The 13,179-nt window shown below is 49.5% G+C and overlaps 1 protein-coding gene across 2 annotated transcripts in view; it reads right to left on the reverse strand.

Moving 5' to 3' along the window:
- The window catches only part of LOC147230602 (forkhead box protein O6-like), a 31,377-nt gene that overhangs the window by 17,278 nt on the left and 920 nt on the right, over positions 1-13,179 (reverse strand). For both annotated transcript variants that reach the window (XM_086154053.1, XM_086154054.1), the window contains exon 2: positions 12,564-13,067. In XM_086154053.1, the coding sequence (XP_086010179.1) occupies positions 12,564-13,061 (498 nt within the window). In that variant the 5' untranslated portion in view covers positions 13,062-13,067. The remainder of the gene's footprint in view (positions 1-12,563; positions 13,068-13,179) is intronic.

A 13,179-nucleotide genomic window follows, 5' to 3' on the forward strand; every position in this document is an offset into this window, starting at 1 on the left:
GCAGTCTTACCTGTCATTCCATCGCCTAACCATCCAGCACCTCTTCATCCTCGATCATCTCTTTTAACTTCCCCCGATCTCACACCGGAATCGACACACGCGGCGTTTAACTGAAACTCACTGAGCGACCTCTAAAAAGCTATGTTAGCACAGCCGCTAATCCCCCCGTCTAGTTTGCTCGCCCAGTGGGTTTCCAGGTTCAGGATCCCTCTGTTTGCTTTAGTATCATGACATTTATTACACAAATTTGGGCCCATTGTGTAATATATTCAGCCCCGTGAGCCGAGCCTCCGCCTCCCGCTGTGAGTGTAGTTTAGCATTATAGTTTGCCGAGCCGCCCTGGAAAGCTGCCAGGTCTGCCGAGGGATCGACCGCTTCCCGATGGCACGGAGTCAGGAGCAAGGCTGGCGCGTGAGCGTGGGGCGCGCAAAGAAGGTCGAGGTGCGAAAGAAGGCGCCGCGGCGGGTTCTACTGGTTGTAATAAACGCATAACGACAATGTGATTACAAACCGAATTTCAGGCCGCGCTGCCCTTGTCGCTCTAGGACTGCCGATGTTGCTGTCAGCCCTTAATGACCCCTGATATTTCTTCAAGAGCCATCAAGACGACACTCCGTTGTTGTTTTAGAGGTCTAATAAATGGTTTGACACGGCACTTCAGTCATCCCTCCCTGAGGTAATCACTCTGACACGCCCCTTAAAAATGCATTAGGAGACCTCCTGGACTTATGACCCAATATCTGCCTGATTCAAATTCCCAGAAGCCTTGACTCTATAATCACTTGACTCCAAATGTGAAGTTGTTGTTCTCCTCCTTTTTTTTTTTTTTTTTTTTTGTTGTTTTTAGTAGGGGTTGTGGGGGGGGTTGGCTTTTTTTTTCCACGACAAACATTTAATTTCAGCATAGTCACCGAGAGCGGGTCAGAAGTTTATTAGCTCGAAGCAATAAGAGATTGAAGAGGAAAAAAAAAAAAAAAAAAGGATTGATTGATAAATTGCGCAGCGCCACAAAGCAGAACGGTGGTTTCATCAAAACGGGGACCAAAGAAATCTAACAATGGTTGTTTGTGCCTTTCTGGTTCACTGGAGACCGACCGCTTAATTGCTTCACTTGGAGAAAGTCCAAAGATGAATGTGAAGTAAGAAAATATATAATCGCTTAAAGTTTATGATAAGTTAATAGATTTGACGTATCATAAGATCTATGTGTTAATATCCATTGATTTAGTGCAATTATCCCATTCATCAGACAATAATACATCCTAGTGAGGCATTGATTCACAACCTTTATCTACAAGTGCTGTTTTAGTTTTAAGGCAATAATAACCTGCGTAAACATTTAACATTTGTTAAATAAAAGTGCTAAACAAATGGTTATGACGTGATTATGAGGGAAAGTTTAGTTGATGATCTTCAGCAGACGATAAGTTACATATTACTGATTCTTTTTTTAATATAATCCACCATTGGGCACAAACTGACATCATTAAGCCAGCCTAAAATTAATGTTAAAGCCAAAACACAACCTTATTACATATTAACTACGGCGTATCAACAACAAATAAAGAATTGGAATAATGTCATCCTTTGTTATTAAAGAGTCAAGAATTTCGCAATCATCTCTCACCATCTCAACATCACACCTTCCAGCGGTCGTCTAATACACACACGCACACAAACACACACACACACACACACACACACACACACACACGTAGACACAGGCGCGCGATCGGACATGCACACACACCTTCCGCAACAGTGCGACAAACATCATACCGCCGTCACTTACTCATTTCCACACGCAAACCCGACGTTACGACCTTTCCCTAATAAGTATTCCAGACGCACACGCCTGTTGTCCTGGCGACAGCTGAGACACACACACACCCATACGCATACAGACACACCGTTGACCCCAGCAACGTCCCGTCAGCTCTGTTTGAACCCCGCAACCTTGACACCCTCCCCTCCCCTCCTCCCCCCACGCAACACTCATCCAGATCCCTCCCTGGCCAGTCTTTGAGAGGGATCACTTGTAAGGATTTGAGAAAATACTTTGTTAAGATGATTGCTTTAAAACACACACAACACACACACACACACACACACACACACGAGGGGTGGGGGTGGGGGGGGAGAATTACCATTGCACAACTGCGTAAAAACCGTCTTGGCTCATGATTCGCCTTATGTAATACATTGTGCGGTTGTGCATGTTCCCGAAATACCACTCCCCCTGCAGCCCCTACCCCGCGCCATTTACCCATTTCGCACTAATTGAAGGATCTTTTTTCAGAAGCTGTAATTGCACGCATTTAATTATTTATTTTGATGGGAAGCAATCTGGTGGCTCGGGCAAGGAGATCGCGAACGTGTGTGTGTGTGTGTGTGTCTGTTTGAGAGAGGGCGGTGTGGTATGGGAGGTTGGCAAGTGTAGGTCAGTGTAGCTCTCAGGGTAAGTGTGTGTGAATGGGGGCAGAGCTACTGTAACGTTAACTGTACTTTGTCTGCGGGGATTTGAATATACGGACAGCGTGTAAGAAATTCACTCTTTACATCTGTGTGTGTGTGTGTGTGTGTGTGTGTGATGCATCCCAAAGTGCACGGCTTTCTGAGTGCACTAATGGACGCACACTTGAACTGAAGTGTGCAGAGTGTAGCTGAAGTGCAGCCAAGTCTGGCTTCCACAGTCCTGCTTGGAAGCCCTATAATCTCCACTCTCCCCCCCCCCCACACACACACACACACACTTCCCTCTCCCTGTCCCCGACTCTTTTATCAATTTAATATTTTCATCCCCCTTTCTTCAGTCAGCAACCCCCACCTCACCCCCTGTCCTCACCCCCCTCTGGTGCGCTACCCTTATTAAATCCCTTTATCCAGGTTCTCCAAAATTCAAGACATGCAAATGGGTGGACTTTTCCTCCTCCTGCTGAGCAGCGCGGAGAATGAAATAAGGGAGGATGACATGTAACCACCAGCAGTCTTGACCTTTATCAAGCTCCAGTGCCTGCGGCTGGGTGAATGAGACATTAAGAAAATGACTGAGCATTATTAACCCCTACTTACACACACACACACACACGCACACACATTTGCATAAAGTCTAGCCTGAACAATGGCTCGGGCGCTTTTTTTTTCTCTCTCTCCCCTTGCGCTTTTCTAAGCTCGGGACAAATGATCAAATGGAATTAACACTTACGCATTCTGTTTCAAGGCCCTTTGTAAAGAGGAGAACCGGCGGACCGGCCCGGTCTGCCAGCTAAGATTGTTAAACTGTGATTGATCCCCTGTCGAGCTCCAGCTTCCCACCGCTTTGCGAATGCAAAGCCCTGTCGGAGGATTGATGTTTCATTACTAGCCGACCGCACAAGTTCTTCAAATGATGCCCCCCAACCACCCACCGACCCCTCACACACCACCACCACCATCACCCCCCCCTGCTCTCCTTCGAGAAGGGGGCCGGCATGTGAGAGCAAGATGTGAGCCCAGACGGCCGCAGTCCCAAGTCGAGCCGCGCTTCTAAACGATAGATCATCCCCCCGCTACCCCCGTGTGTGTGTGTGTGTGTGTGTGCGTGCAAGTGTATGTGCATGTGCATGTGAGCCCACCCTCGTACTCTAGTCAATCAATGAGCAGAGACAATTCCCAGAGTGACATTTAGGGAGAAGAAAGCCAGCGATTTATCACTTTAGTTTTGGGATAGTAAAAGAATGACTTAGTAGGGCTGTGTGTGTGTGTGTGTGTGTGTGTGTGTGTGTGTGTGTGTGAGAGAGAGAATGAGCATAGGAAAGACACACACACATACACATAGAGAGAGTGAGAGACAGAGGCAAAGATGAGAAGGGGATTTCAAAAGCACATGAAAGGAGCAGGAGAAATGAGTGAGGGAAATAAGTGATAAAAAGAGGGGGGGTATACTTTGTGTGTGTGTGTGTGTGTGTGTGTGGAGGGGGGGGTGTAGAACAGAACAAGCGAGTGAGCGAGGAGGCCGTCAGCGAACGACAGAAAAAAAGGGGCTCAGGAAGGAAGAGTGGGAAAATGAATTAAGAGAAAGGGAGGGTTCGGAGGGGGGGTGAGTTCATCCGAGGGTATGAGCAGAGTCTGCGTTGGCGCTGCACGCGGTCAGCATGCTAAACACCGGACCCAGAGTCCTGACCCAGATTAATGCCGGTGACATACAAATCCAATTGGGAAGAGAGGGATCTCACCAACGAACCCCCTCAACACACACACACACACACACACACACACAGAGCGCCGCCACGCCCCCACCCACCCACATTTCCCTCCCTCAATCCCAGCTGGCCTCGCAGTCACCCGACAACCTCGCCCAAATCCTGTAACCCACGCACACATGCTGGCTCTCACACAAACGCACTCACATACACACAAGGGTTGCCTTCTCTCCACTCACACTACACTACACACACACACACACACACACACATGTAAAGTGATTTCTTTTCCAAGGTCGGTATCCTCTTTTCAGCTCAGGTCAGCTGACATTACAACTCAGCGGGGGTGCAGCTCCGGTGCCAGACCGGCCGCTACCCGAGGTGACCCCTGCTCAATCCATCAGCCGCGGGGGCGCGGGTCGGCCCCGTGCGCGCCCTGCCGTCCATTAGCATAACAAGCATCATTCTCAGACATAACTCTCGCTACTCCGGCCATCCGCCATCAGTCACCGTTAACTACATTTCCCTCCATCACCAGCCGCGCACTCAGGTAAACTGATCGGCGGGGCCTCTCGCACGTCCAATAACCCGGCGGCTTTGTGACGGATGCGTGACGGACAGGTGGAGATGCCCGCTCGGCGGGCGGGGGCGGGGGAGGTTCCGGAGACGGAGCGTTGTGAAATACACGTTTAGCCGGACATACATCATCTCCCCCCCTCTCGGGGACGGGACGTGACAACCCCCCCACCCCGACGCACACGCCCACCCTCCGGCGCTCACATTTACAAACATGCGCGCAATCATCAATCCCCTCGCATTCGGGAGGAGATCGGAAAAAGTGAATTAGGGAATACAGGCCAGGTGATTTGTGGCGAAGGCGATTTTGTGGCCGCGAGAGAGAAATACGGCTCGGGGCGCACTTCATCTTGGCGCGAGAACGAAGAGGAAGACGCATCTGTGTTGTTTATCTAATGCCCCCCATCTAGTCATGACGGCACGACTTGAAATATTCATATACATGTATGACAAGATCAGGCCCATTATGTTGCTCTCTCAGCGGGGGCTTCGCTGAACGGATTGAATAGGAGCCCATCAGTCAGAGTAAATTATGAAAAAAAAAAAAAAAAAAAAAAAAAAGATACGTTTCATAATCCTGTAGATGGGCTTGAAGAGGAGCATTATTGTAACCGAGCATCGATCACAGCACCGCGTCTCGTATTGTGTCATCAGTATGATAATATGCTATAGGCTATTTCAAGGATAAACCCACCATTATAATATTTCACAAAGCTTGTGAAACCAAAGGAAAACACATTAGGCTATATGTTAGCGTAGCATCATCAGCCATTATATGACTTGTGTTTTAGATGCATATGGAAGGAAACAAAGGATACTTCAATTACGGTGAGCCATAACTCTTACAGCCCGCCGGGGCGGTGGAGAATTATTATTTTACCTCGTCAGATTCGGTTTTGCTTGGCGACAGACTTGTTAAGCGCATCCAGATGTCACTGTGACAAAAAATGTCTGGCATGATTGAGTTTGAGCCGCGTTATCCGCGTCGGATAAACAAGGCCGGAATAGGACGCAAAAATAGATTTTTTTTTTTTTTTTATTAACTTGCATAAAAAAAAAAGAAAAAGAAGCTAACTCATGTAAAGTGAATAAAATAGACCACTGCGCGGCTAATCAACCAGAATCTTCCAACATTAGGAAAGATTAATGGAGCGCAGATAGGATCTTGGAAAATTAAAATCGATGCGAGATAATTACAACCAGCAAAAAGAAAATTAAATAATGCAAAATGAGTGTCATATCCTGTGCTAACAATGTAGATGAATGGAACGATAAGATGGATTTTAATATTTTCAGCTAATGCAGTTACACGTTACCCAAATCGAGGCACGTTAAGCGGTTGACTCTCTCTTCCAACATGGCGGCCGATCCGATGATTCTTAATAGGAAATGACTCCATCGAAAAAGGGGGGAATGTTAGCACTACGCTAAGACGTAGCACAGAAACAGCGACTTTTCGCCTCAGCTGGACAAAAACAAAAATCTACCGCACCCCCACCTGGCGGATTGCATCTTTTTCAAACTCACTGTAATTCCCGCTTCAAAATGGGCAGGAAGTAGAAAATGAAAAATAGTATTCGGGCAGTACATTAGTGCTATTAAAGGTGTAGGTTAATATGGAGTTGGCTGGCCTGAGGCCACATTGCTGTGTCGGATGGAGAGGCGTGGGGGGGGTGGGGTGGGGGGCACCGGAGATGGAGCGGTGGCGGAGAAAGAGGCAGAGCGCGTCGACCCAGCATGACTACCGCCTGCCTGAGAGGAGCAGCCTGCCCGCAATTAAGGTGGAATCAGGGAGAAATCTGCGCTGCCTTGATAATGAGCCTCGTCTGAATTATTAACGAGAGCTGTTCCCCCGGGACCAGGGCTCCCACTGAGCCCATCAACCCCCCCCACCCTTCACACACACACACACACACAAACACACACACACGGGAGAATAGAGAGAGATGCATGCATTATACTCGTCATACACACACACACAGAGCAACAACAACAGCACACTGACACAGATGAGCAACAAGCCGGTACACGTGTGGAAATGTCTTGCCAAAGCGTTATTTCCTCATTTGTCATCTAAAAACGGGATTCTGTGACATTTGACTCAAAGCGCCCCCCAAAAAATATTTTTGGTTAATATGTTCCGGTCCAATAATTTCCTCTGATTAAATAAAAAGCACAATCTTTTTTTTTTTTTTTTTTTTTTTTTTCATTCCTGAGAAATGAGGGGAGTCATTCAGAATGGATGAGTCATGTTTGGAAGGTAACATCGGTCAACGGTGAAGAAAAAAAAAAAAAAAAACAAAGACCTCGCTCACGTGCTCCCGCTCTAATTTGAATTCAGCCCATCCAATATAAGCAGCAAATGGATTTCTTTGTTGTTGTTTTTTTTTTTTTATTATTAATAAATGAATAGCGCTCTGCGTGGCACGGACGACCCACGTCCCGCTCCTGCTGCTGGTGTCAACAGTGCAGCTGGAGGCCGACCGGGCAGGGACACGCTGATGTTTATTCCTGTTTTGCTGATATGTGGATATTGCGAGTGTCTGCCCAGGGTGAATCCTGGAGCTCTGTTATGACACATACCCCCCTCCCAACCCCACCGCCCGAAATGTTCCGTCCTCTTCTCCACCGATCTCATAACGTGTTTTCCTGGAAATAGAAACGAGACGCGCCTCTAAACGTGCCTGTCGATTGGTCGTGACATGGAATCGCAAAGCCGGCGGAGGGGTGGGGGGGGGGGGGGGGGACAGCGACACACACAGTGTGAGAGAGAGCGAGGGAGATAGAGACGCGAGGCCTTCTGCGCCTGCAGCTGGGATCGGTATTGCCAAAAAATCCAAGGGCGCTCACCAAAACAGAGCCCCGCCTTCCGTACGAGCCAATTGCCGCGAGTCAGTCAGGTTTCAAAACAAACCAGACAGCAGAGCAACACAAGGGAAAGTCTCTTCCGCTCTGGGTCAGCCCCCTCTTCCAAAACTGGTTCACCCCACCCAAGAACAGAGTGTTCCTCCGCGGGTGGTTTGAGGAGGCACAAGTGTTTCTTTGCGAATATGCATGTCGGAGCCGGAGGGAGCGGCGGGAAGCGTCGCCCTATGGAGGGAGAGGAAGTTCACTGACGCCCGCCGCGGCCAAAAATGAGTCGAAACAAAGCCGACCCTGTCAAATCCGGGCGACCTCGACGGCATCGTCCGAGAGTTCACTCTTGGTCAGGGGCGTAAAAAAACATTTTGCAAAATGAAAAAAAAAAAAAAAAAGAAAACCAACATTGTTATCCTATTATCTCCGAGATAATGCAAGATATGAGATCTCCTTTAGATAAGACCAGGCGCGCCGCTTAGGGTGAGCTCCATCAACCTGCCGGAACTCAACATCCTGACACCACAGCGCTCTTTCTCCTTCTCAGGAAAACACTCTTTACCTCAATTGGCTCTAAAACAACAACAACAACAAAAAAAATAGCAAGAAAGAAAGAATGCTTGGAATATCTAATGAGGGAAGGTGTGTGTGAGAGCCTGCAGATGAAGGAGGAGATAACATGTGTCTGCTCGATGGACGGATAAGAATGAGGATGGTAATATCAAAGAAGAATTTATATTGTTTTTCATATTCTCCTGATCGCCGGCGCCCGTAGTTGAATGCGTGCCCGCGCTCCGGTAATTTGCATGCGCATTAATCATTTGCGGTGAGAAATGAACTGCCGTAGACGCACGGAGGCCCTGCGGTGGTGGTGGAGATGGAGGGAGGGAAGGAGGGAGGAGGAGGAGGAGGAGGAGGAGGGGGGTTGAAAACGGTCTTCTTGGCGTCAGACGCCCGGCACCAAACCGAAATATACCGCCTGAGCCCAACCTGGCTCCGGCTGCGGGGAGAGCCGAGGAGAGATGTAAGGTGCTCATAATCCGCCGACATAAATCTGTCCGGCATGCATCATATGCTCTCATTTCGATTGCATGTGTGTGTGTGTGTGTGTGTGTGTGTGTGTGTGTGGTGCGCGTGTCTGTCGCACTCTCGAATTACTCTGCTCCCCCTGAGCCAAGGCGGTGGATAAAATATGAATCAGCTGATGTCTAGGAGGGTTTCCACCCCCCCCACCCCCCCGCAACCCCCCCGCGCTCCCAGGGTCGTCATTAAGTAACGCAGGCGTGCACACAAGTCCCGCACGTCGCACGCAACTCCACGCGCCGAAACTTCCTCCACTTCACGCTAAGCTTCTGTCAAACACGCTCTCCGCGCCGCGTCTGACATTCATATCCCTCCTATTTGGAGGGATATGAGCGTGTCTCTCTCTTTCTCTCTCTCTCTCTCTCTCTGCCGCCGCAGCTGAAGCATGTCCACAGTGACAGGATTACAGAGGCCGCTCCGTCTCTTTGTAGATAGATTTTCTTTAAAAAAAAAAAAAAAAAAAAACATCAAGTGATATGATCTGCCCAGATAAACGTAACTGTCCATGGAGAAGGGGGTTAAGAGTCTTCCTCCTCCTGTTTATACCCTCCCAAGTATTTTTGCTTTACACCCTTTCCTCGATTGAGAAATGTGCTAAATAAATTTTAAAAAACGTCGCTCCGGGTCCGGGAGCATCGGTATCGGTAACCGCCGATCGCAGACACGTCAGTTTTTGTCGCGTCTCGTCGATTTTGTCCAACCGGCGCTCGGGCTCAGACGCACGCCGTTGTTTGGATGCTAATATTTGTAAATCTGCATCGCTTTGACTTGATTTCAGATGTCTGACGGTCAACGCACGCGGTCCCCAAGTGGTCTCAAAAAGAGGGGAATAACACACTAGTGTCATATTTCTGCTTCTTCTCAGGAACGACCAGCGGTGACGTGCGCGTTGAAGTGACCACCTCGCCCTCAAGCTTAGCGATATACGCCAACCGCGTTTTAAAGAAGCCGCGGGTACCTTGTGGTCCCTGACATCGCATTCGTCACCCGGACCGATCACCTGCTCTCGGGAGTCACCCCACACGCACCCTGGTTACGACACACACACACGGAGGGCAACGACACGAAAGAAGATGCTTTTTTTTTTCTTGCAGAAGTAAATCACCCACTCGCGCCCTTAAATCACAGCTCCCGAGCTTAAGTCCTGCTAATTTCTAGGTTGGAAAATAACGGAGCCGCGGCCGAGACCGGCACACCCAGTGTGACGGGAGGATAACAAGTGCCCAGGTCTTCCTAACCTGCCTCTCTTAAGAAGCTGATTGGGAAGTCATGACCTCGGTTTAATTCAGCTTTCCTAGAAGTCAGGAGCCATTAATAGGGGGCTTTAGGCCTACTGTCTAGGTGTAATCGTCGCCCTGGGCTCCCGGTCAAGAAGTCGTCATCGCGTCCTCTCCGGCACAGGAAAGAGCGGTGGCGGGATAATTCCTGACAAACAACACGTTTGGGATTTATTTTCCCTGCTACCGCCAGATCCGGGTTCGATAAAGGGTCTCGAGAGGCTTCCTTTGCCTTTCAGTTGGCTATCCCTGCCCTCCACCACCAAACCCCCCTCCACTCCCCCGCCTGGATGCCTCCCACGCAAACAGCCCAGCTATATCACTTTGTTTCATTTCATTTCATCACCAGCTTACCATCAATTACTTTATATATATATATATATATATAAAATAGAATCTATATATAAGCTCTCTACAACAGAAAACGCATGACTGTTTAGCATTATTATTTTTGTTTTATTTTATTTTATTTTATTTCATTTTTTTATTTTATTCTATTTTATTCTATTTTTTTTTATTATTTTATTTGTTGAATATTGCACATGAGCCAAGTATCTGTCAAATATGATTGCCTTCATTATACAACTGTGTGTGTGTGTGTGTGTGTGTGTGTGAGTGGGGGGGACATGACCAAAACATGTTGCTCCACGCAAACTCGCACTGGGAAGCTAATTCATTCACGAGCAAAGCCCCGATTTCACATGTTACGTTCTTGTTCCAGGACTATGAAGAAATAAATCAAATCGAATAAATCTGCAAAGTTTCTTTCCAAAAAAAAAAAAAAAAACAGGAAATGGATAAAAGTTGAAAACACTTATTGCGAGGGCCAAAGTGGGCAGTTGCATCAGAAATGAGACGGTGCAGAACGCGCACGCAGCAGAACCCGAATACGCGCCCCCCCTTTTTTTTTTTTTTACTGTTTGTTTGCTTCCTGCATGTGACTCCTGTATGTGTGTGTTTACATGACCGCTCTGACCGAAACCAGGTCGGCTCTGCGACTGACATTATATGACTGGCTGCTTTAAACAACTTACCTAATCCCAGCCACCACCACCGCCGCCGCCGCCGCCCCCTTCCCCACCCCCCTGTCATTACCTGGTGTGGGCCCCATGTCTCGTCTGTGGCCTGAAACGGCCCGGGACCCGCCACCGCCAAACCCCCTAATTTGCAGTTTCATAAATAGCATGCCTGAGATGTTGCTAAAGATAACGCGGCCCTGCGGTCGCAGAGGTTGAGTGCAGGCCTAATGCCTACCTGGAGACGTGCCTTAGCAGAGTTCACTTTAATGGGACGGGATTAAGGTGTCAGTCAGGTGCTCTGGATTAAGGCTGAGGCCGGCGGAGCCTTGACGCCGAACGGCGACAGTTGGCGTTACGCAACCGCACCACAACAAGTTTTGACAAAAGACAGATCCTTTAGCGAGACAGGCGCCGTGCAGCGCGAGCCGGGTGAAAAAAAAAATCATTATTTTTGCATTTCAATCGAGATTGATGATGCGAATGACACGCCTAGATGGTTCCAGATAAGAGGAATTATGCCGTGATTTCAATTCAATGATCCACCCCCCCCCCCTTCCCGGTAAGTATTTAATGGGATAAATTTAGCAACGAGCGTCTGAATGCATGCTCAATAATGAGCTTACTCCTGGAAGTAGACGCGGCCCGCCAATGCGGAGGAGTCCCTTTCCAAATCTTGGTGGGTAGTAGTAGTAAAAAGGATATCCGGCAAAACCCAGATACCACGTAATGGCATTTTCCACGCAGAGCGAGATTACGGTTGGAAATGCAAAGCAATTCAGATGCTAATATCACACACACACACACACACACACACAGCCGTGACCCCCATGCACTTTTTAAGATCTCAGCTCAGAGAGGTGACTGATCTCCATGTCCTCAAACAGCCACAGACATTGGAGGGGGTTCGATAACGCCAGCGCACGTCCAGGCAGGAGGTTATTCCAGGCTTCGGGCCAGTGAATATTTATATATCGGCCAGGTGACCCCTGATCTTCTACAAGAACCCCCCTCCCACTCACACACCGCCCCCCCCCCCAGTTCATTCTAGTATCTTTTGCTCCAAGGAGACAAAGCAGTGAGTGTTTATTGCTCCCGATTTCCAGTAAACTAGAATGATCAGAAATCCGAGATTTGTTAATCCGGAACATGTTAATCCGCCACGTTTAGAAGAAAGAGAGAGAGAGAGAGAGAAAGAGAGAGAGAGACGCTCATCAATCATTAACCGGCGCTCCCGGTGAAGAGCTTTTTCACGCACCGTCTCGCACACACACACACACACACACACACACACACACACACACACACACACACCGTTGACATCCAGCGTCACCGGGCGATCCACCGGGATGACTGACGGCCCGTTAATGAGCCAAGACCCGAGATCTCTCGCGGCGCCGTCGGTGCGTAACCGAGCACGCCGTGCACCGGCGGTGACATGTGCGCGTGCGCGTGCGCGAAAAGCCCACCGTCTTTTTTTTTTCTCTCTTTTCTTTTCATCTTCTTCTTCTCCTTCTCCTTCTTCTTCTCCCGTGATTGTTTGCTGATGTGCGTGTGCGTGTGCGCGTCCGTACCTTCCAGCCCGCCGAGCTGTTGCTGTCGCCCTTATCCTTGAAATAGGGCACGTAGCGGACCATCCAGTCGTAGATCTGTGACAGGGTGAGACGCTTTTCCGGGGTGCTCTCGATGGCTCGGGTGATGAGATCCGCGTAGGACTGGTTCCCCCACGCGTTCCGCCGGGAGGACTTGGCTTTGCGCAGCGGTCCGGTCACGTCGAGCCCGGCGCCGGCCAGGCATGGGTGCGTCGCGCCGGCGGGCGCCGGAGCGCCGGCCGGGTGTTTCAGCTCCCGCGGCGGCGTTCCGCCCACCAGTCCGGCTCTGCACGCCGGCACGTCCTCCGGCTCCACCTTGATGCCGGCCAGACCCCCGGGGAGACCCCCGCTGACCTCGTGTCCGCCGGGGAAATCCTCCGGGCACGGCAGCGGCCAGGTGCAGGAGCGAGGCCGGCTTTGCGGCTCGAAATCCGAATCAACCTGATGAGCGTCTAGTTCGTCGTCCTCCATCATCTGCATTTAACCCTTCAGCGGAAACAGGATAAATCAAGTCGGGAGCGAAAGGGGGGGAGGAAGATACATCCACGGCTCCCGTATCCGCCCGTCCTTCGGAACCACCTCGTTATTACGCGGTTAT

Source organism: Fistularia commersonii, chromosome 10, assembly GCF_037954325.1.
Source record: "Fistularia commersonii isolate RoL2024-O1a breed Wild chromosome 10, RoL_Fcom_v1.0, whole genome shotgun sequence".
In the NCBI taxonomy this organism is placed as follows: domain Eukaryota; kingdom Metazoa; phylum Chordata; class Actinopteri; order Syngnathiformes; family Fistulariidae; genus Fistularia; species Fistularia commersonii.